Genomic DNA, 24,598 nt, shown 5'->3' on the forward strand with positions numbered 1-24,598 from the left:
CTTTATTTTTAACATTTCAAAAATATTTGTGAGTGAGAGGAAGGACGGGAGAACTGGACGAAAGCAGCGAAAGTGAAGTGAGCCAGACCTTGGCTCGAGGATGGAGATCCCTGGCGGCTGGCGAATTACGGCCCATGTTCCCAGATCCCCAATTTATATATAGAGGTTTTGCGTGTGACGTCACTCTTGACCTAGTTACTGCTGACCGCCATGATGGGTGGCACGCTCGGCGTGTTTATATTCCAACACAAGGGTGATTCATAGTCAAAAGTGCACGATGGTACACTCGTGTTGTGCATTTAACTGTTCAAATCGACATGGACAGGTGGAAAATGTGTCATACTACAGATTTCCTAAAGATCCCGACCGAAGAAGACGATGGATTGCAGCTATCAACAGGAAAAAACTGGACACCCACAGAGCACACCAGACTTTGTAGTAAACATTTTGTGTCAGGTATGTATAATTCATCTATAGCCAGGCTGAATAAATTGAAACTTACACGCATGATATATGTATAGCAGAACTGTTTCGAAGATGCTACTTTTGCAAATGACGACGAGAAGGTCAAATACTGTACAGATCTGCCGTCATATGCAGTGATGACGATCATATTCAACCAAATTTACAGATATTTCCGAGATACACGTGGCGGGAGCATATACGGGTCTCCTACACCCAGTTCCTTCACTTTTTCCTCATACCTGGCCTTTTCAGCACCTGTCAGGTGTGCTACAAGTGATGAAAAGCCAGCGGCATCCATTTACATGTGAATAGTACTGAATATGGCAGTTGTTAACTCGTTCAGTCACGAGGGACACTTGCCACCCAATATGGCGGTATGTTTACAAACCTCGTTGTGGTCACGTGACACTAATAGGTTCACGCAAAACCTCTATATACACGTGTGTTTGTTCTTAAATATCTTTGAAAACCCATTTTGTGTCACTAGCTCTAGCATTAGTGACCGAAGTGACGGGTCACTCTCTGGTAACAATGCGAACGTATGTTTCATTATTAAATTAAAGTTATCTCAGCTAAGACTTATATTTCTTGAATTCAGCACAAATATGCAAAAGTTCAATGCGTATGCGTTCAACATTCATGTGAGGCAGAGCCCAGTAAAACATCATAAACTATTTCCTCAGTTCTGTTTAGAGGATTTCAGTATTTATAATTCATGACAAATATGGAGAGAAGCTACAGAAAGTTGACCTTCTTTCCGGTTATACACCACACATGAAAACTGGTATTGTCTTCTTCGATTATATACAACACATGAAAACCTGTATTGTCTTCTTACATTATATATAACACATGAAAACGTGTATTGTTTTCTCATTTTTCAAGAAGTTACGAATAAATTCATCGAAGTTTAAACTGGATTCAAATGATCAAGAGAAACAGTGGACCACACTTTAATACTTATTGAAAATAATACATAACTTTAATGACAAATATAACACACTAACATACAGCAGTCTAAGATTTCAACTGTTTGAGATTGGAGAAAAATATAACACACTAACGTACAGCGGTCTGAGATTTCAGTTGTCCGAGACTGGACTGCTGCAGGACATTATCCTCTGGCCCTCCAGCTTTCTGGATGCCAGGAAGGTCAGAACAAATATATTCTGAGAGTTCTTCTATTGGAGTTTCTCAAGGGAAAGCATTTCTAATCCTGTTCTTTTCAGCACCATGTCACTTACTGACATTTCAATATGATGAAGGTGTGGTTATCAGATATAATGCACAAGACATGCCACTGGCTTCAACTATGAAACATCTTAAGCCTAATAGAAGAAGAATAAGTAGCGCATTTTACAAATTTATATAGTCACTGAGTGAACAGACACGTCATGTCATTGGCTTCAATATTCAATTTAGCCTAAACCTAACAAAATAATAGTACACCCTTATGCAAATTAATTGAAACAAGATGGAAAACTACGATTTTTTCAATTTTTTGCATTTTATTTCTGAGAATCCAAAAATTACTCACAAATTAATACATCATATGACCGCCTTTATTTTTCGGAAGATCATTAATCCTCTTTGATATTGAGTCCACGAGTTGACTGCAATCTTTACTAATTTTTGGATCGCCGTACCACACCACAATTACGGCCTCAACTAGCTTATCTTTCGTAGTACAGTCTTTTCCCCGAAGTCTTTCTTTACAAATCGCCCAAAGATTTTCAATAGGATTTATGTCCGGATAGTTTTCAGGCAAGTCCAACAGCTTTATTCGCGTTGCAGTTATAAAATTCTTCACAAAATTCGATGTGTGGCACGGAGCCAAATCTTGTTGAAAAATGCAAGATCCATCTGGAAATTTCTTTTTCAATTCTGGAACGACTCTTCTCTGCAAAACTTCGATGTACTGTAGTCCTCGCATCATACCTTCTACGATATGTAAGCCTCCGACGCCATAGTAGCTGAAAAAGCCCCAAAACATCTTCTTCATGGGATGTTTTACAAACTGATTGATGGGAAATTCTCGAAGTTTCTCACCTGGAGATCTGCGAACATGCAGACTTCTTTGACCCTGTACGAAGAAATGAATCTCGTCACTGAATAACACCTTCCTCCATTGTTCTTGCATCCAGTTCTTGTATTTCAGACCCCATTGATACCGTTTTTTCTTTATTGAGTTGGTAAGAAGTTGTTTTTTGACTGGTCTTCTTGCCTTTCTAACGTAATTTCGAATGACGTAATATTCCTCAAAATTTCGTCATATATCCCAAAAATAGATCGACAGTACTGCAAAACACAGCTAATGACGCCGTCTATGTGAAAAAAATGACTGTTAAAGGAAATCAGCGGGTCCAGCGAGCCTACACCGGCCGCCATGCTGAAAATATTGTAAAATGACCATTTGTTTCAATTAATTTGCACAAGGGTGTACAATAAGTAGTGCAACTCATGTGGTGGGAGTGTGCACTAGACACGTCATTACTTCAACCCACCTTAAACCTTACAAAAGAATGGTGTAATAAGAGGTGCAACAATACAATTAGCAACATCGGAGGTACCTCCATCGACAACATGCTATTATTTTATCATCAGATCAGTTATGGAATGTTTCTGTCCTCGAAGATAAATGTAACCAAGTCAAATATTACAAAACTAAAATCCATTAAACTTTCTTTGTACAGCATTACGACTTCCCACTTCAACATTCGCAAACTTTGTGTATGATTACGTAAATGAGATAACGAGAAATCCACTTGAAATAAAAATGTTTATCAGAAAGGTTGCTATGAGTATTAACACTTTTATTAATATAAGCAGAGAACAACGTTTCGACCTTCTTTGGTCATATTCAGGTTAACAAAGAGTTTGCAACTGACTGCTGCCGGGCACGTTTTAGGAACGAGTGTAATCAGAAAAATATTTATGCTAAAACGGCTCGTTTGGGTTGAGAAAATATTTTACGTAGAAGAGCGAACAACGTTTCGACTTTCTTCGGTCATCGTCAGGTTCACAAAGAAAGAGGTAACTGACCACATGTTTGAAAGGGGTTGTGTAACTGAGTGTCGGAATGTAGAGGGCGTGCTTAGATGTTTGAATATATAATTTTATATTATTTATTTTATTATTATTATATTATTTTTAATATAGGTATAAAGGTGTTCCTTTGTATTGGTCCGTATTTACATATATATTTTTCTCTACAAGTGGGTTTTCTCGACATCAGAGTGTAATCAGGTCTGGGATTGTAGGGGTAATGCAGTTAGATGAACGGTTATTAATTAGTATAAAGGTGTTTCTTTATATTGGTTTTAGTTGTTGTATATGTAGGTTGTTGTTTTTTTAATTTCGCACAAAGCTACTCGAGGGCTATCTGTGCTAGCCGTCCCTAATTTAGTAGTGTAAGACTATAGGGAAGGCAGCTAGTCATTACCACCCACCGCCAACTCTTGGGCTACTCTTATACCAACGAATAGTGAGATTGACCGTCACGTTACAACGCCCCCACGGCTGAAAGGGCGAGCATGTTTGGCGCGACGGGGATGTGAACCCGCGACCCTCAGATTACGAGTCGCACGAGTTAACACGCTTAGCCATGCCGGGCCCGTATATGTAGGGCTATTTTGATTTTGCGTTTGTTTATATTTTTTTCTTACTTAGTATCTGGGTGTTCTCTATGGTTACGTTGTGTTTATTTGATTTGCAGTGTTCAAAAACGTCTGTTGGTGTTTTTGTCTTTGAATCTAGTTTCCATTTTTGTTTGTTTCTCCAATACAAAAGTCGTAGCAGTTGTTGTATTGTACTTTATAAATAATGTTGGTGTTGTATCTGTAAGTGTAGTTTTTACATAGTATGGACTTTTGTTTTGTACCTGGTTTTTGAATAAATTTGGTGTGTAATGGAATGTTGTGTTCTATTTTTTTCCAAATGTTGGTTATTTTTTCGCTGATGTCTGGAACATATGGTATGCAGCAGTATAAGGTTTTGTAATTTGTTGTTGATCTAGGTGTGTGCATATAATTTATTTCATAGTTTTTGGAGGAAATTTGTTGATTTAGATGAAGCGTTGTTTTATTTTGTTGATTTCATCGTTAATTTTATCGGGTGAGCAAAGTTTTGTGGCTGTATTTATTTGGTTTCTTAATGTGTTGAGTTTTTGTTTTGTAGTCTAGTATGGTTGATTTGTTTTTTTTTCTGTTTTTGAATTGTGTATCGGTTCTAGTGATATTGAAGTTGAGAAATCCTATTTTGTTAGTTTTCTTTCGTGTTCACACGTGAACTTAATGTTGGGGTGTATGGAGTTAACGTGTTTGAAAAAACAAGTGTGATTCTGTAGATGTGAATCCAGCAATTGTATCGTCAACATATCTGTGCCAGTTTTGTGATGGGTGTAAGGCTGAAATGATCGCTTGAGATAAAAATTTACGTTAATATAATTAATGTGCAAACTTATCAGATTTAATGAACTAGAAAAGAATATTATTACGTATCTGTTATTGATCAACATTTTGTCGAATATTTATACCGTACTAGATATTCACAATGACTGCATATATTCTCTGAAACACATAGCACGGCACGTGATCACATGGACGCAACGAGGGGTTGTCAACATAAGTCCATTTTTCTGTGAACTCTATCGTCAACATTTTTATCCTTCCTTTTGGGGAATTCTTGGAAGAAGTTTTACGCAAATAAAGAAAATGGTGATAAAAATTTGGCAAAAAAGTGATACAATTTCTAATTGAATATTATGAATGTACTAAACATAAAACGTAGCATATAATCGGTCGTGCTATTGTTTACAGGTCCGTGACATGGTATGGATATTAAAACTTTTATTAAAATAAAACAGAGATCAACGTTTCGACCTTCTTAGGTGAACTTCAAGTTAATGAGATGGGATAAGTCATATTAACGGCACCCATACTCCGCTAGGATATAAAGTCAAATTTAATATTTAATTTCGAAATTTTGTTAAGGTAGTTTAAATTGATGCTTTGTGTTTTAATCGCCCATAGTTACCCTTGAAACTAAAAACTAAATTTCTATGGTGGATTTTAAAACTGGAAAATACAAATTGATAAACTAGTTAGGGCAACATAATGACTGGACAAAGATTTATTTTTTTGTGAAATTTACGATACATTCATAAAATGAAATACAGAACCGAAGGAAAGATTAAGACATTAAAAATAGATAAGGTATCACGACTCGACAAGGACAACGAACTGGAGAGTTGCTAATGCTATTCCTACTTTTAAAAGGGGTTGTAAGAGCGCCTGAAGATCACAGGTCAGATAATTTTTACTTCTGTAGTGTGAAAATATTTTTAATTTGATAAAAGAAGATTTACAAATAGTTCAGCGAAGTTTATCAAATAGATTCACTAAACAGATTTTTCCTTACTTATCTGTCGACTTTCTGTTTCTGGGATGATCTTATGTAAATGAACGAAAGAAATTAAGTGTTTTTAGTGTTTATTACAAAGTACCACATGAAAGAAAAACCACATCTGTAGAGTTAAAGAAACACTGTAACTAGTATGTAAGGTGGTTAGATACATGAAACAGTGGCGGCGCCAGGATATTTTCGTTGGGGCTGAGGTAAAATGTAGAGGGGCTTCACAAAATGCCATCAATATGAAGTATAGATGGTAAATTATAATAATGTAAATACCAAGGTACATTTCAGAAAGGTGTTCTATTTTGAACTACGTTTTCAATGCAAATTCATACTCTGATTAATAATTCATTATTACAAATTAGAAATAATCTGTTTATGAAAAAATGCGTATATGTAAAAGAGAAAGCTTACCTAAATTCCACCCAAGGTAATACATAATAATAATAAAAATCAATATTAACTTAGATTGAACATTTAATATACCATTAAGAGTAAAGTTACAAATCAAAAGAAATATAACATAAAGACATAGTCTAATCTTCGTCAAAGCTCAAGATAGAATGGCATTACAGAGGGAGCGGCAATACAACGCATGAGTTTCAGTGCATTCAGTACGTTGTTATGGGATGCATGACACATACTTCCGTCTTAATGAAGACGTTGAGTTCTACAGATCTATGTCTCTTTGATGTTTATTGTTAAGCAACAACGACGTTTGTGTTTTCCATATTTTATGAATATATGTAGATAACAATATTGGGGGGCTGAGGGGGCTTGGTTCGTTTTGGGAGGGGCTCAAGCTACCCCAAGTCCCCCCTTGGCGCCGCCACTGACAATAAATTGTTAATTATGGAACCAGTGAGAGAGACTTATTGTGATGTATCTTTGTCTTCTTCAGTTACATTAATGACGTTCATACAGACATTACTAAGTTAGAAAAGTTTACTTAAACTTGGGCATTTCTAGCTGTATAGAGATATATAGAAAATGACTTGGATCAAGTGGTAAGTTGGACAAATATACTATAAACAAGGTAATACATTTGAATTATTATAATTGGGATCACAAGTTTACTATAGTTTGAAAGACATTTAATAGCGTGATTGTAGGAAAGGATCTCAAGCCATCATGACAGTGCTGTGTTGCTAATACAACTTTAGAGAGTACTTATACACATAATTACTACAAATAAATGAACATTATGACGGCTTTATACACATTACCAATTAACCCACATTTGAAAATAAAATGTGCAGTTTCGACCTCCTTAAATGAAAAAGTATGCAAACGATATGGACTTACTGGAAAGTGTTAAAACGGGGACTAATATTAACCCACTAAAATGTCTTCAGAGGACTAACATGGGTTTATTGGCAAGTGTTCAGAAGGGACTAACGTCGTTTGTTTGTTTTGAATTTCGCGCAAAGCTACACGAGGGCTATCCGCGTCAACTAATATGGATTAAATGGAACGGATTCAGAGGATGCTACAGGAAGAAAAGGGTTTCTTATAAGCAACAAAGTGAGGTGTTTAAAGTTCATTATTTTCTAGAACAGACTTGAAGAACCAAGTGTCTCTTCTTTTCTGTTTATTATCTCTCGCCATTTTTTCTATTTATTTTAATTCCAAATGAAAATCTGAGCTCGATCACTTACTATTATTACAGTTCAAACTGAGAAGTGGAACTACATTTAGATCAGATCTGGATGTTTCTGTAATAAAAACTACTGTTTATAGCAAAGATGTTAAACTCTGTTCACTCTCCACTACAGTTACATGAACCAGACTGTCTGACCACAACCGTACCTTCTGTTTATAACAAGGATACCAAAGTCTGTTCGCTCTCTACTACAGCTACATGAACCGGACTGTAAGACCAATACCGTATCTATTGTTTATAGCAAGAATACCAATGTCTGTTCACTCTCCACTATAATTACATGAACCAGACTGTATGACTACCACTATACCTACTGTTTATAGCCAGGATAACAAGGTCTGTTCACTCTCCACTACAGTTACATGAACCAGACTGTATGACCACTACTAGAACTAATGTTTATAGCAAGAATACTAACCTCCGTTCATTCTGCATTACGTGATCTAACCCTAACTAACACTTAAAACGCTGTGAAATACATTGCTAAATTCTTTCGCATCCCATTTGAAAAATTTCACAAGTTTAATATACCTATGTTTCAAATATGTATCATAATTTTTCCACAAACCGCATCTAAATGTAGTAGACTTTGTAACTCCATATTATGCAGCTGTGATATTCACTACTGGATCTGTTTCAATGTAGGTCGCAACGAAAAAGATAAAAAAAGTGATAAAAATAGATTACATAACTTTCCAGCGTAGTTCTAAAATTGGCGTTAGCTGCATGTGAAGTCACCAGACTAACAAACAGAAATACTTGTACCCTACTAACATAAAGGGAAGTCAAGAGAAGAGTTACCAGTAGCTTAACAAATGTTGGTTTTCACTAACAGTTTTATTGTTTAATACTACCAAAATTGTCACAGACTTTAACTGTACGTCAATGAACAGTTTTATTGTTTAAGTGTATCAAGATAATTACTCACTTTAATTGTACGTTAATAAAGAGTTTTATTGTTTAATACTATAAAGATATTTAGACTTTCACTGTACATTAATAAACAGTTTTATTATTTAGTACTGTCACTATTGTTACAGACTTTATAACTGTAAGTTAATACTACTAAGATAGTTACTAACTTTAACTGTACGTTAATAAAACGTTTCATTATTTGATACTATCAAAACAGTTACACACTTTAATTGTACGTAAATAGTTTTATTATTTAATACTATCAAGATTGTTATAGTGTACAAGTGTACGTTAATAAACAGTTTTATTATTTAATACTATCAATATTGTTACAGGCTTTATAACTGTAATTTAATAAACAGTTTTATTGTTTAATAATACCAAGATAGTCAGAGACTTTAACTTTAAGTTAATAAACAGTTTTATTGCTGACTACTATCAAAATAGTTACACACTTTAACTGTAGAATGATAAACAATTTTATTCTTTAATACTATCAAGATTGTTATAGACTTTAGCTGTAAGTTAATAAAATGTTTTATTGTTTAATACTTAAGATTGTTATAGACTTTAACTGTACGCTAATAAAGAGTTTTATTGTTGAATACTACCAAGATAGTTACATACTTTAACTGTACGTTAATTCCAACATGAAATTAGATGTAATTGTTTTCAGATATTGTGTAGCTGATGTCATCCCAGTGTTAATGCTAGTCTTAGTTAGCTATATTTACTCTACCCTTACAGATATACAACATGCTTCAACCAACCAGAAGAGCTACAATGACCACCAAACCTTTCACTGCCACCTGTCTCCCTAAGTTGGTTGTCAAGCCTAACTTCTTTTTTATGTTAATTTTAAAAGTATTTTCTGGTTACTATTGGTTGTACTTGACCTGTTGATCGAAACTTATAACCTTACCCACAGTGCTTCTCATCACAAAATGGGTGCTGTTGGTTCTCATGCTATTATTAAATAACTTGTTGTTTAACAAAAATTACCAACAGCTCAATTGAAACTAATTCACCACGTTACACCCAAATGATACATTTTGTTCCTCTCTTCTAGAACAATATCTCAGTGTAAGCATCACTACAATAGTAGGTGGCATAAAAATCTTAGTAGGAACAGAGTGTCACTGTTTGTCAACAGAAAACCAGTGTAGTCACATTAAAGTGCTGATATGTATGGGTGGCTAGTTACACTACATGTCCCAAACTCAATGTAGTTGAAGTACCTTGATGGAATGGCTCACCCAGACCATAGCTATAGAAGTTGCCATTGCAGCCTTCTTCCTTTCTTGCAACTGGTTTGAAGTTACCACTTGATACCTTATTGTGACAAAAATAGGGATTCCTTGACAAACTTTCCCATCAAAATGTCAATCTACTGATGATATCCCAGGGTATTCCTAACTGTACAAATGCCACAGATCATACTTGTGATGATACATCCCGCCTTGAAGTGAACCTGATGGATTGCTTGAATTTCATCAAGATCAAGTCTGCCCAGTTTGGCTAACTTTATGATAGCTGGAGTCAAAGCTCACAGTCAACTACTGTTCTTGAGACCAACCATTCCAAGCCCACAGTAAACTACTGTTCTTGAGACCAACCATTCCAAGCCTACAGTCAACTACTGTTCTTGAGACCAACCATTCCAGGCCCACCATCAACTACTGTGCTTGAGACCAACCACTCCAAGCCTATAGGTAACTACTGTTCTTGAGACCAACCATTCCAAGCCCACAGTGATTCAGGAAGCATTCTACTTTTTATTTTTCTACACATTAGAACATTAGATTTATCTCATTCACAGAAACTTCTGGTTATGACAAACATTTCTCCTTGCTGAGATACTGCCAACACTACCTCATTTACAGAGACTTGTGGTTACGGCCAACACTTCTCCTTGCTGAGATACTGCTGACATTACCTCATTCACAGAGACTTGCAATCATGACCAATGTTTCCCCTTGCCAAGATACTGCCAACATTACCTCATTCACAGAGACTTCTGGTCATGACCGTTTCTCCTTGCCAAGATACTGCCAACATTACTTGTATGGTACAATAAGTGTAAATAAACCATTGAACAAACAGTCAGCCTCTCGTCCTGAGTACTTCTCCTACACCCGTCAACTCAGGTTATTCCTTAAGTATGAGTAATTTCTTCATATTCAATAATACATAAGTTCGAAAAGAGCAAAACACTTGCAATAATAAGCTATAGTCAGGGCAGCAATATATTCACCTTTGTATATCCTCTGTGGTGTTTTCAGTTAAAAATGGTTTTGTGAAAGAGTAAATTAGTTAGAATCATTATATAACTAGAGGTTGGGAAAGATATATTTCTAAATAAGGTTTAGCTTTGCCAAAACTATCTAAAACAAATTTGTCATTTGAAAAAGACAAAATTAAAAAGATGCTCTATAAGAGGAATGAACTTCTGGGGTTAATTTACAGATAAACCAAAAAGTGCTAGAATATATTAGTCCTTTGTGTCATAGATAATATTTTTAATTTTATTTTTTATGAAAAGAAATCTTTAATAACATCATGAAACAACTGATCCATCATATAGTATCAAATAATAATTTAGCACAATATCACAATATTATTATACACTTAAATTAATTTAGGTCACCCTATGTTGAGTTTAAAAGGTTTAAACAATCCATCAATATTATTTACATATCAACAATATAATAGGCCAAACTGTATTTTTTATTTGCTGATGAGCCCTGAATAGGTGTAATTGCAGTCCACATCAGAGGGCATGATCAACCAAAGAATACATTAGGCCTCTACATCACAGATTGTACTTTCCATTTTCCCTTGATGAAAAGAGAAATTTGTAATATTGGTGCAAAATATTCTCTCCTTTTAGTTTTAAATATTCTGTAGTGTAGCTTTTCATATCTTCTCCTGCTAGTGCTACTTTTATATCCACAGAATCTCTTACATTTAAAGTTAAATCCTTCTCTTTTGATGCTTTGAATATTAAAATTGTCAAACAACAGAACACAAATCTCTGTAACATTTCAATGTCAGTAACTTAAAATTATCTTTATTGGATATAAAATAAAAAAACCATAGTACTTAAATTGAAAGATAAAAGGTAAATGACCTCATTAAGTCAGCTTATAGTCAAGCACACAAAGTTAGTCTGATATAATGTCACACAAACTACCTGTCAACAGCATATTGTATCCTATACTATAATACCTGATGAATCAAGTTAATGTTAATAACTGACAAACCAGATTAATTATCTTTATTTGATCAGTTTAAGAATATTTTCTCGTGGACTTACCTATCAAAGCAGCCAAATTTCCTAATAAAAGCTCTCGTTCTGCTCCTTCATACATTTCTACTGGAAAAATTCCTTTTCTCACTGTGTCTGAAACTTTATAACCTGAACAAACAATATACAGTACATTTTATTAAAGATTAAACCTGAGCTGTTAAAATACATTAATTTCCTGCTCACCTGAGCTGCTAAGTTACGCTAATTTCCTGCTCACCTGAGCTGCTAAGTTACGCTAATTTATTGCTCACCTAAGTTGCTAAGTTACGCTAATTTATTGCTCACCTAAGTTGCTAAGTTATACTAATTTCTTTCTCACCTGAGCTGCTAAAATATCCCAATTTCCTGCTCATCTGAGCTGTTAAATTACATTAATTTTCTGCTCATCTAAGCTGCTAAGTTACACCAATTTCCTGTTCACCTGAGCTGCTAACCTACACCAATTTCCTGCTCACATGAGCTGCTAAGTTACACTAATTTCTTGCACACCTGAGCTGCTAACCTACACCATATTCCTGCTCAACTGACCTGCTAAGTTACACCAATTTCTTGTTCATCTGAGTTGCTAAGTTACACTAATTTCCTGCTCACCTGAGCTGCTAACCTACACCAATTTCCTGCTCACCTGAGCTGTAAAGTTGCACTACTTTCTCGCTCACCTGAGCTGCTAACCTACACCATATTCCTGCTCAACTGACCTGCTAAAATATCCCAATTTCCTGCTCATCTGAGCTGTTAAATTACATTAATTGTCTGCTCATCTAAGCTGCTAAGTTACACCAATTTCCTGTTCACCTGAGCTGCTAAGTTACACCAATTTCCTGTTCATCTGAGTTGCTAACCTACACCAATTTCCTGCTCAACTGAGCTGCTAAGTTACACTAATTTGCTGCTCACCTGAGCTGCTAAGCTGTATACACTTCATGAAGAACAGACATCACAAATATCCAAGGGGTAATTTATTTTGGCAACCATCCGTAATAAACTAGGACACATCATACTTTTTACAAAGCAAATTTCAATACATAAAGAACTACTGATGTTCTGAATGGAACTTATAATGGAAAAGAATTAAATTAATGGCTGTAAGATGACTAAATAACTAAGTGTATTATAGATTTCAAAGTGGCCAGAAATAAAGTAATGCTATCAATATGAAGTCTGTTAATAATTTAAAATATCTCTATAGAATGACCTTTCACTTATTAAAGGTAGACTCTCTTAAGTGACAAAACTGTTTCAGCATAAGAACCATGAATACAAGTTACTTATTCACAGTCCTTAAGAGAGATAAGAAAATAAAGTTACAACTCACATCAGTTGCCAAAGCCTGCTCTAGAGAAGATAGGATCATAAAATAGGGGATTACCACTCAAGTCAGTTGCCAGAGCCTACTCTAGAGAAGATAGGATCAAAATAGGGTTACTATCAATACCACTTAAAATGATAAAAACATCCAGAAAACTGCAGGATCTATCAAGAAGAAGATAGAGTACCTATTTACAGCACAACTGAAATAAAGGCTCCCTGAATAAACCAGAACCTATACAGCAAAAGACGGAGTCTCTAAACACAGTACTTAAAATATTTGTCAGGTAATATCCAAGAAGATTGGAAGATTGTAAAAAAATACTGACACATCATGTCACAGACAGGAGTCAGTATTCAATAAAGCACAGCACATGAACACCATGACTTGGTTATTGTTCTTAAAACAAAAGTGAAAGGTAATTTGACTGATGCCATAATCACAATACTTTCTATTAAAGTAAGTTTGTGAGATTTCATAAATTTATAAAATTCCATCTCTTTCAAAAGTAATTTAACTGTCACAAAGCAAAACCAAATAAAGGTTGTTTAAACATGTTTGAGTTAAATTACAGAAAAGGAAGAAAAACCAAACACAGGTTATTTAAAGATGTTGAGTTAAAGTACACAGAAGAAAGAAAAACAAAACACAGGTTATTTAAACACGTTAAGTTAAAGTACAGAGAACGAAGGAAAGCAAAACACAGGTTATTTAAACATGTTGAGTTAAAGTACAGGGAAGGAAGGAAAAAAAACACAGGTTATTTACTCATATCAGGTTATCCCATAGGTAATGTCCAAAAATTTAATACAAAAAGTGAAAAGGGAAAGAAGCAAAGGTCAAAGCAGAACAACACTGCCACATGATGTTCAGAGAAGGAAAGGGAGGCTGTTAACAACTATGGTTCAGTGATGCCACCCCTAAAAGTGGGATAATTAAATTGAATCTTTCAATACATAGGAACAGAATACACTTTTGATACAAGATTAGTATTCACTGCTTTCCAACAAACATTTGACTTAACACATTATCAAACTTACCAATAAGAATAGCCCCAAGCATCTCAAAAATAGCAGCCAGAAAGCAAGCTTGACGTAATGTTAGGACCTTGGCACCCACCGATGTTCCAAAAGAGTTAGCAACATCATTTGCTCCCACTCCAAAAGCAAGAAGAAAGGAGATAAGAAAGGCTACCACAACGATCCACACTACCTCTGGAGCCTGTGGCTCTAGCATATTGGCTGTATCTTAGGTAACTAGATGAAGAGCTGGTTCCTGTAAATAAAATTTATTTCTTCTATGATAATAATAACAAAATGAAAATAATTTTAATGTTTTCTTATCTCTCAACTGGTAGACAAATGTCCTGTAAAATAAAAATTTACTTCCTCTGTCAACTATCAATCAGTTAAAGAATGTTCTGTATAATAATAATTCAATTCTTCTGTCAACTCACTCAGTTGAAGAAGGTCCTGTAAAATAAAAATCCAATTCCTCTGTTGACTATCACTCAGATGAAGAATATAATGTAAAATAATAACTCAGTTCTCCTGTCAACTCTCAGTCAGATGAAAAATGACCTGTAAAATAATAACTCACTTCATTTCTCGATTCTCACTCAGATAGAGAATGTTCTGTAAAATAATAACTCAAACCTTCTGGCAACTCTCACTCAGTTGAATAGCGTCCTCTAAAACAACAACTCAGTTCCCATGTTGACTCTCACTCAGTTAAAGAATCGTCTGTAAAAAATTACTCAGTATTTCAGTAAATTCTCACTCCGATAAAGAATGTCCTGTAATATAATAACTCAGTTCTTCTAACGACTCTCACTCAGAAGAATGTTCTGTAAAACAATAACTCAGTTCTTCTGTTGACTCTCACTCAGTTCAAAAATGCCCTGTAAAATATTTAGTCAGTTTTTCAGTCGATTCTCACTCAGATTAAGTATGTTCTCTAAAATAATAACTCACTTCTTTTCTCGATTCTCACTCAGATGAAGAATGTCCTGTAAAATAATAACTAAGATCCCTAATCGACTCTCACTCAGATAAAAAAATGTCCTGTAATATAATAACTCAAATCTTTCTCAAAATCTCACTCAAAAGTAGAATGTTCTGTAAAATAATAACTCAGATCTTGTGTCAACTCCAACTCAGAAGCAGAATGACTGCGAAAAAATAACTCAGTTCTTTTGTCGACTCTCATGGAATTAAAGAATATCCTGTAAAATAATAACTCAGTTCCTTTGTCGACTCTCTCTCAGATGAAGAATGTTCTGTAAAATAATAACTCAAACCTTCTGGCGACTCTCACTCAGTTGAATAACATCCTCTAATATAAAAACTCAGTTCCCCTGTTGACTCTCACTCATATGAAAAATGCCCTGTAAAATAGTAATTCAGTTCCTCTTTCACTGTCACTAAGATGAAGAATGTACTGTAAAATAATAACTTTGTTCTTCTGTCAACTCTCACTCACTTCAAGAATGTCCTATTAAATAATAACTCAGTTCTTCTGTTGACTCTCACTCAATTGAAGAATGTAAAGTAAAATAACAACTCGCTCCCTCTGTCACCTCTCATGCAGTTAAGGAATGTCCTGTAAAATGATAACTCAATTATTCTTTTGACTTTCAGTCATATGTAGAATGTACTGTAAAATAATAACTCAGTTCCTCTGTCGACTCTCACTCAGATAAAGAATGTTTTGTAATATAATAAGTTACTTCTTCTAACGGCTCTCACTCAGATGAAAAATACCCTGTAAAATAATAACTCGGTTTTTCTGTCGACTCTCACTCAGTTGAAGAATTGAAGAATGTTCTGTAAATTATAACTCAGTTCTCCTGTAAACTCTCAGTCAGATGAAGAAACTCCTGTAAAATTATACCTCAGTTCCCTTGTCAAATCTCATTCAGATGAAGAAACTCTTGTAAAATAATAAGTCATTTTCTCTGTCAACTCTCACTCAGATAAAAAATGTCCTCTAAAATAATAACTCAATTCCTCTGTCAACTCTCACTCACTTGAAGAATGTCCTATAAAATAATAACTCAGTTAATCTGTTGACTCTCACTCAGATGAAGAATGTAATGTAAATTAATAACTCACTCCCTCTGTCAACTCTCACTCAGTGGAAGAATGCTCCATTAAAAAAATAACTCAGTTCTTCCATCCACTCCCACTCAGATAAAGATAGTCCTGTAAAATTAAAACTCAGTTCCTGTGTAGACTTTCACAAAGGTGAAGAATGTGCTGTAAATATAATAACTCAGTTAGTCTGTCGACTCTCACTCAGATGAAGAATGTCGTGTAAAATAATAAGTCATTTTCTCTGTCAACTCTCCCTCAGATAAAAAATGTCCTCTAAAATAATAACTCAGTTATTCACTCTACTCTCACTCACTTCAAAAATGTCCTGTAAAACAATAACTCACTCTCTCTGTCAATTCCTACTCAGTTCTAGAATGTCATATAAAATATTACAATTCTTCTGCTTGCAATGAGATGTATAATGTCCTGTGAAATAATAACTCAGTTCTCCTATCAACTCAAACTCAAATCAAGAATGCCCTGAAAAATAATAACTCAGTTCTTCTGTCAACTTTCAATCAGTTGAAGAAAGTCCTGTAAAATAATAAGTATGTTCCTCTGTCGACTCTCACTCAGATGAAGAATGACCTGTAATATAATAACTCAGTTCTCCTATGAACTCCCACTCATATGAAAAATGTAATATAAAATAATAACTCTGTTCCATAATTGACTCTCATTCAGATGAAGAAAGTTCTGTAAAATAATAACTCAATTCTTATGTCGACTTTAAATAAGTTGAAGAATGTTCTGTACATTATAACCCACTTCTCCTGTCAACTGTCACTCAGATTAAGAATGTCCTGTAGAATAATAACTCAGATCTTGTGTCAACTCCAACTCAGAAGCAGAATGATCTGTGAAAAAATAACTCAGTTCTTTTGTCGACTCTCATGGAATTAAAGAATGTCCTGTAAAATAATAACTCAGTTACTCTGTCGACTTTCACTCAGTTGAAGAATGTTCTGTAAAATAATAACTCAAACCTTCTGGCGACTCTCACTCAGTTGAATAACATCCTCTAATATAAAAACTCAGTTCCCCTGTTGACTCTCACTCATATGAAGAATGCCCTGTAAAATAGTAATTCAATTCCTCTTTCACTGTCACTAAGATGAAGAATGTAATGTAAAATAATAACTCTGTTCTTCTGTCAACTTTCACTCAGTTGAAGAATGTCCTGTAAAATAATAACTCAGTTCCTCTGTCGACTTTCTCTCAGATGAAGAATGTTCTGTAAAATAATAACTCAAACCTTCTGGCAACTCTCAATCAGTTGAAAAATGTCCTGTAAAATAATAACTCAATTCTTCTGTCGACTCTCACTCAGTTGAAGAATGTTTGTGAATTATACCTCAGTTCCCTTGTCAATTCTCACTCAGATGTAGAAGGTTCTGTAAATAATAACTCAGTTCCTCTTTCACTGTTACTGAGATGAAGAATGTACTGTAAAATAATAACACTGTTCCTCTTTCACTGTTACTGAGATGAAGAATGTACTGTAAAATAATAACACTGTTCTTCTGTCATCTCTCACTCACTTCAAAAATGTCCTATAAAATAATAACTCAGTTCCTCTGTCAACTCTCATTCAGATGAATAATGTCAAGTAAAATAAAAACTCAGTTCTTCTGTTGACTCTGATTCAGCTGAAATATATCCTGTAAAATATAACTCAATTCTTCTGTCGACTTTCAATCAGATGTAGAATGCTCTTTAAAAAATGACTCAGTTCTTCCATCCACTCCCACTCAGATGAAGAATGTCCTGTAAAATTAAAACTCAGTTCCTCTGTAGACTCTCACAAAGATGAAGAATGTGCTGTAAATATAATAATTCAGTTGGTCTGTAGACTCTCACTCAGATGAAGAATGTCCTGTAAAATAATAACTAAGCTCTTCTGACAACTCCCACTCAATTGAAGATTGTCCTGTAAAATAATAACTGAGTTCCTCTGTCGACTCTCACTCAAATGAAGAATGAACTGTAAAATAATAACTCAGTTATTCAGTTGACTCTAACTCACTTCAAGAATGTCCTGTTAAACAATAACTCACTCGATCTGTCAATTCCTATTCAGTTCTAGAATGTCATGTGAAATAACACAATTCTTCTGTTGACTTTCAATGAGATGTAGAATGTCCTATAAAATAATAACTCACTTCTCCTAACTCAATTCTTCTGTCGACTTTAAATAAGTTGAAGAATATTCTGTACATTATAACCCAGTTCTCCTGTCAACTGTCACTCAGATTAAGAATGTCCTGTAAAATTATACCTGAGTAACTCTGTGGACTCTCACTCAGATGAAGAATGTCCGATAAAATAATAACATAGTTTTTGTGTTGACTCTCATTCAGGTAAAGAATGTTCTGTAAAATAATAACTCAGATCTTGTGTCAACTCCAACTCAGAAGCAGAATGATCTGTGAAAAAATAACTCAGTTCTTTTGTCAACTCTCATGGAATTAAAGAATGTCCTGTAAAATAATAACTCAGTTACTCTGTCGACTTTCACTCAGTTGAAGAATGTCCTGTAATATAATAACTCAGTTCCTCTGTCGACTCTCTCTCAGATGAAGAATGTTCTGTAAAATAATAACTCAAACCTTCTGGCGACTTTCACTCAGTTGAATAACATCCTCTAATATAAAAACTCAGTTCCCCTGTTGACTCTCACTCAGTTAAAGAATCGTCTGTAAAAAAATTACTCAGTATTTCAGTAAATTCTCACTCCGATAAAGAATGTCTTGTAATATAATAACTCAGTTCTTCTAACGACTCTCACTCAGAAGAATGTTCTGTATATTATAACCCAGTTCTCCTGTCAACTGTCACTCAGATTAAGAATGTCCTGTAAAATAATTAGTCAGTTTTTCAGTCGATTCTCACTCAGATTAAGTATGTTCTCTAAAATAATAACTCACTTCTTTTCTCGATTCTCACTCAGATGAAGAATGTCCTGTAAAATAATAACTAAGATCCCTAATCGACTCTCACTCAGATAAAAAAAATGTCCTGTAATATAATAACTCAGATCTTTTCTCAAAATCTCACTCAAAAGTAGAATGTTCTGTAAAATAATAACTCAGATCTTGTGTCAACTCCAACTCAGAAGCAGAATGACTGCGAAAAAATAACTCAGTTCTTTTGTCGACTCTCACGGAATTAAAGAATATCCTGTAAAATAATAACTCAGTTCCTCTGTCGACTCTCTCTCAGATGAAGAATGTTCTGTAAAATAATAACTTAAACCTTCTGGCGACTCTCACTCAGTTGAATAACATCCTCTAATATAAAAACTCAGTTCCCCTGTTGACTCTCACTCATATGAAAAATGCCCTGTAAAATAGTAATTCAGTTCCTCTTTCACTGTCACTAAGATGAAGAATGTACTGTAAAATAATAACTCTGTTCTTCTGTCAACTCTCACTCACTTCAAGAATGTCCTATTAAATAATAACTCAGTTCTTCTGTTGACTCTCACTCAATTGAAGAATGTAAAGTAAAATAACAACTCGCTCCCTCTGTCACCTCTCATGCAGTTAAGGAATGTCCTGTAAAATAATAACTCAATTATTCTTTTGATTTTCAGTCATATGTAGAATGTACTGTAAAATAATAACTCAGTTCCTCTGTCGACTCTCACTCAGATGAAGAATGTTTTGTAATATAATAATTTACTTCTTCTAATGGCTCTCACTCAGATGAAAAATATCCTGTAAAATAATAACTTGGTTTTTCTGTCGACTCTCACTCAGTTGAAGAATGTTCTGTAAATTATAACTCAGTTCTCCTGTAAACTCTCAGTCAGATGAAGAAACTCCTGTAAAATTATACCTCAGTTCCCTTGTCAAATCTCATTCAGATGAAGAAACTCTTGTAAAATAATAAGTCATTTTCTCTGTCAACTCTCACTCAGATAAAAAATGTCCTCTAAAATAATAACTCAATTCCTCTGTCAACTCTCACTCACTTGAAGAATGTCCTATAAAATAATAACTCAGTTCTTCTGTTGACTCTGATTCAGCTGAAATATGTCCTGTAAAATATAACTCAATTCTTCTGTAGACTTTTAATCAGATGTAGAATGCTCTTTAAAAAATGACTCAGTTCTTCCATCCACTCCCACTCAGATGAAGAATGTCCTGTAAAATTAAAACTCAGTTCCTATGTAGACTCTCACAAAGATGAAGAATGTGCTGTAAATATAATAATTCAGTTGGTCTGTAGACTCTCACTCAGGTGAAGAATGTCCTGTAAAATAATAACTAAGCTCTTCTGACGACTCCCACTCAATTGAAGATTGTCCTGTAAAATAATAACTGAGTTCCTCTGTCGACTCTCACTCAAATGAAGAATGAACTGTAAAATAATAACTCAGTTATTCAGTTGACTCTAACTCACTTCAAGAATGTCCTGTTAAACAATAACTCACTCTATCTGTCAATTCCTATTCAGTTCTAGAATGTCATGTGAAATAACACAATTCTTCTGTCGACTTTCAATGAGATGTAGAATGTCCTGTAAAATAATAACTCACTTCTCCTATCAATTCAAACTCATATCAAGGATGCCCTGAAAAATAATAACTTGGTTTCTCTGTTGGCTCTCACTCAGTTGAAGAATGTGCTGTAAAATAAAAACCCAGTTCTTCTGTTGGCTCTCACTCAGTTGAAGAATGTGCTGTAAAATAATAACTCAGTTCTTCTGTCGACTCTCACTCGGATGACAAATCCCGTGTAAAAAATAACTCAGTTCCTCTGTCGATTCTCACTCAGTTGAAGAATGTCCTGTAAAATAATAATGTGCTCCCTGTGTTGACTCTCACTCAGTTGAAGAATATTCTGTAAAATAAAACCTCAGTTCTTCTATCGACTCTCAATCAGATGAAGAATGTCCTGTAAAATAATAACTCAATTCTTCTGTCGACTCTCACTCAGTTTAAGAATGTTCTGTTAATTATACCTAGGTTCTCCTATCAACTCTTAGTCAGATGAAGAAAGTCCTGTAAAATTATACCTCAGTTCCCTTGTCAACCCTCATTCAGATGAAGAAACTCCTGTAAAATAAGTCAGTTTCTCTGTCGACTCTCACTCAGTCGTAAAATGTACTGTAAAATAATAATTCACGCCCTCTGTTTACTCTCACTCAGTTGAACAATGTACTGTAAAATAATAACTCAATTCTTCTGTCGACTTTCAGTCAGACGAAGAATGTGCTGTAAAATATACCTCAGTTCCCTTGTCAACTCTCACTCAAATGAAAAATTTACTGTAAAATAATAGCCCGGTTATTCAGTCGACTATCACCCACTTCGAAAATGTCCTGTAAAACAATAACTCAGTTCGCTCTCTCGACTCTCACTCAGTTGTAGAATGTCCTGTAAAATAATAATTCAATTCTTCTGTCGACTTTCCATCAGATGAAGAATGCCCTGTGAAACAATAACTCACTTTCTTTGTCGACTCTCACTCAGACGAATAATGTCAAGTAAAATAATATCTCAGTTCTTATGTCGACTGTCACTCAGATGAAGAATGTCCTGTAATATAATAACTCAGTTCCTCTGTAAAGAAAAAAGGCTACTAGGTGGTTATATCGGTCTTTGGAACGATCCAGAGCTAAGTTATTGCAAACTAAAGTAAATGCACATTTGTGATGAAAACAAACTTAGCTGATACATGGAAATATCTGAATGCATATTCACAAAGTGATAAGCAAATAAATACGTGATGACGACAAACCCACTTGAAGTAAAAATGTTTCTCAGGATAGCAGGCATGGGAATTAACACTTTTACTAATAAAGCAGCGTAAAATGTTTCGACTTTTTTATGTTGTTCACTACTTTACTTTAATAAAAGTTTTGATACCCATACCAGCCGCCTTGAAATACAAGTAAATAAACAGTTGTGAACGAACTGCTCATGCGTATTTTAGACCAACATAATATCGAGAACTTCCACAGTAATTGTGTTTAAGACAATATTTATTTCTCTAAAGAAATTACAAATGGGTTGTGTACGTTGCTGTGAAATTCTTTTCAAATAAAAACTAAAGTTAAAATCGAAACCAGTCGTCATGTGAATACAATAACATAGTGCCATCCTGTAGCAAACTCGATACATTACACAGATAGTTTCGTCTATAATCGTTTACAAGCGTAAAGCAACTGGGCTATCTGCATGAGTTTGAAAGGAAAATCCAGGACAGAATTCGGACTCCTCACACAAAGGCCTTTCAAACAACACAGGGTTTGTAGCGTTTGATAAAGACACTTGCGACAAACGTTCTTCACAGAAAAAAGCAACATATTATTTATAGAGATTAAAAATGTACGTCAAATACGTAACTGGAATACAATTTCAAATTTAAATAAAATTATTTCTCAATATTTGCTGTAAAAGTTGTAACACATAAAAAAATGTCTATCACCAGTTTGTAAACTTCAGCTGTTTGTTTGTTAGTAAGCACAAAACCATTCAGTGAGTTATTTGTGCTTACTGAATATTATAACTGCCTTGAGTGTTTGAAAACCCATGAGAATTACAACTCCCTTGTGTGTTTCACAAACATTGAAGATTACACCTACCTTGAATGTTTGACTGACCCTTGAAGATTAGAAATATATTGTATATTTAACAACTCCTAAAAATTACAACTACCTTCTATGTTTGAAAACCCTGAAGATTACACTTACCTGGTACGTTTGACAACCCGTGTATGATTACATTACCTTGTATTTACAAACCAATGAAGATTACAACTTCCTTGTACGTTTCACAGACCCCTGGAGATTACAATCACCTTGTACAGACGTCTGACAACCCCTGAAGATTACAACTACTTTGTATGTTTGACAACTCTTGAAGATTACAACCACCTTGTATGTTTGACAGACACCTGAAGATTATAACTACTTTGTATGTTTGAAAACCCCTAAAGACTACACCTACCAAGTACGATTGACAACACCAGTAAGATTATAATCACCTTGTATGATTTACAAACTAATGAAGATTATAACAACCTGGTACGTTTGACAACTCTTAAAGATTACAACTACGTTGTATGATTTACAAACCAATGAATTACAACTGCCACATGCGTTTCACGAACCCCTGAATAGTACAACTACCTTGTATGTTTGGCAACTGCCTGAAGATTATAACTACCTTATATGTTTGACAACTCCTGAAGATTACAATTGCTTGGTATGTTTGACAGACCCCTGTAATATTACAGTTACCTTGTATGCTTTACAGACCAATGAATATTGCAACTTCCTTCTACGTTTCACAGACCCCTGAAAATTATAACTACCTGGTATGTTTGACAACCTCTGAAAATTACGACTACCTTGTACATTTGATAACTCTTGAAGATTAGAACTACATTGTATGATTAACAAACCAATGAAGATTACAACTTCCTTGTACGTTTCACAGACTCCTGGAGATTACAACTACTTTGTATGTTTGATAACCCCCTGAAGATTACAACTACCTTGTACATTTGATAACCCCTGGATAATAGAAGAACCTGTATGTTTGACAGCCCCTAAAGATTAACACTTCCTTTCAAAATAAATTACGAAAAGTACATTCTTTAAAAAACCTAAGTATGAACTTGTATGTGCTTGTTGTTAAGAGAAAAAGACATACTGTGAGCTATGTATGTCACGCTCACAGCTGGTGTTACAACCTGGCTTTTAGCGTTATAAGCCTTCAAGCTAACCGTTAAGCCACTGGGGGATTTAGTCATCTAAATACATTAAAAAGACTAAAAAACTAGAAATTCGTTGTCTTTTAACACCAGCAATAAAATAAAAATCATCTATTGTAAATCAGTATATATATAAAAGCCAAGTGTCATTAGGTCACACTAGATTTTCAAAATTTAGTTACAATAAGTCCAACTCATTGGATTACTCATTCTCATTTTACTTGAATCTAATCACTAATGTTAACTTAAACAGCTTCTAAATTTTAGCAGTTTTTATGTTATATAAAAGCCTGTCAAAAAGGTTGCTCCAAGGACTACATCAGACATGACGTTATGTGATTGACACCACATCTTCAACATCATTATGACGTCAGTATACTAGGTAGGATCCCGAAATGGCAACTTGGTACGAGAGAAGTAAATCCAACATTAGCACAAATCTATTATCATGAACTATTACAACAAATCCTAGGTTAAAATAGACTAACGATACTGTTTGTCCGTAGCAATAGGACAAACAGATGAACAGGTGTATATGTAATCACGTGGTCATCCCACGTTTTAGTCTTTTATACAAAGATACCAACCAGTATGTACCATTATTTTATAGATTGTTTAGGCATAGTATCCATTAGTATGCATCATATTTGTTCAGTTATGTGTACTGTATTCTGGAGAACTATATACCAACTTTTTTTAGTA

At 34.6% G+C, this 24,598-nt stretch overlaps 1 protein-coding gene and 1 long non-coding RNA gene across 5 annotated transcripts in view; one reads left to right on the forward strand and one right to left on the reverse strand.

Moving 5' to 3' along the window:
- The window catches only part of LOC143233455 (sodium-dependent phosphate transporter 1-B-like), a 44,685-nt gene that overhangs the window by 14,602 nt on the left and 5,485 nt on the right, over positions 1–24,598 (reverse strand). For all 4 annotated transcript variants that reach the window (XM_076469713.1, XM_076469711.1, XM_076469710.1 and 1 more), the window contains exons 2-3: positions 14,115–14,349; positions 11,772–11,873 (exon numbers count right to left, since the gene is read on the reverse strand). In XM_076469713.1, coding sequence (XP_076325828.1) covers positions 11,772–11,873; positions 14,115–14,310 — 298 coding nt within the window. In that variant the 5' untranslated portion in view covers positions 14,311–14,349. The remainder of the gene's footprint in view (positions 1–11,771; positions 11,874–14,114; positions 14,350–24,598) is intronic.
- LOC143233456 (uncharacterized) lies at positions 134–10,686 on the forward strand. The gene is made up of 2 exons (XR_013018172.1): positions 134–456; positions 9,203–10,686. It is a non-coding gene; the product is annotated as an uncharacterized LOC143233456 (long non-coding RNA).

The sequence above is a fragment of the Tachypleus tridentatus genome, chromosome 12 (genome assembly GCF_004210375.1).
Source record: "Tachypleus tridentatus isolate NWPU-2018 chromosome 12, ASM421037v1, whole genome shotgun sequence".
Taxonomy (NCBI): Eukaryota; Metazoa; Arthropoda; class Merostomata; order Xiphosura; family Limulidae; genus Tachypleus; species Tachypleus tridentatus.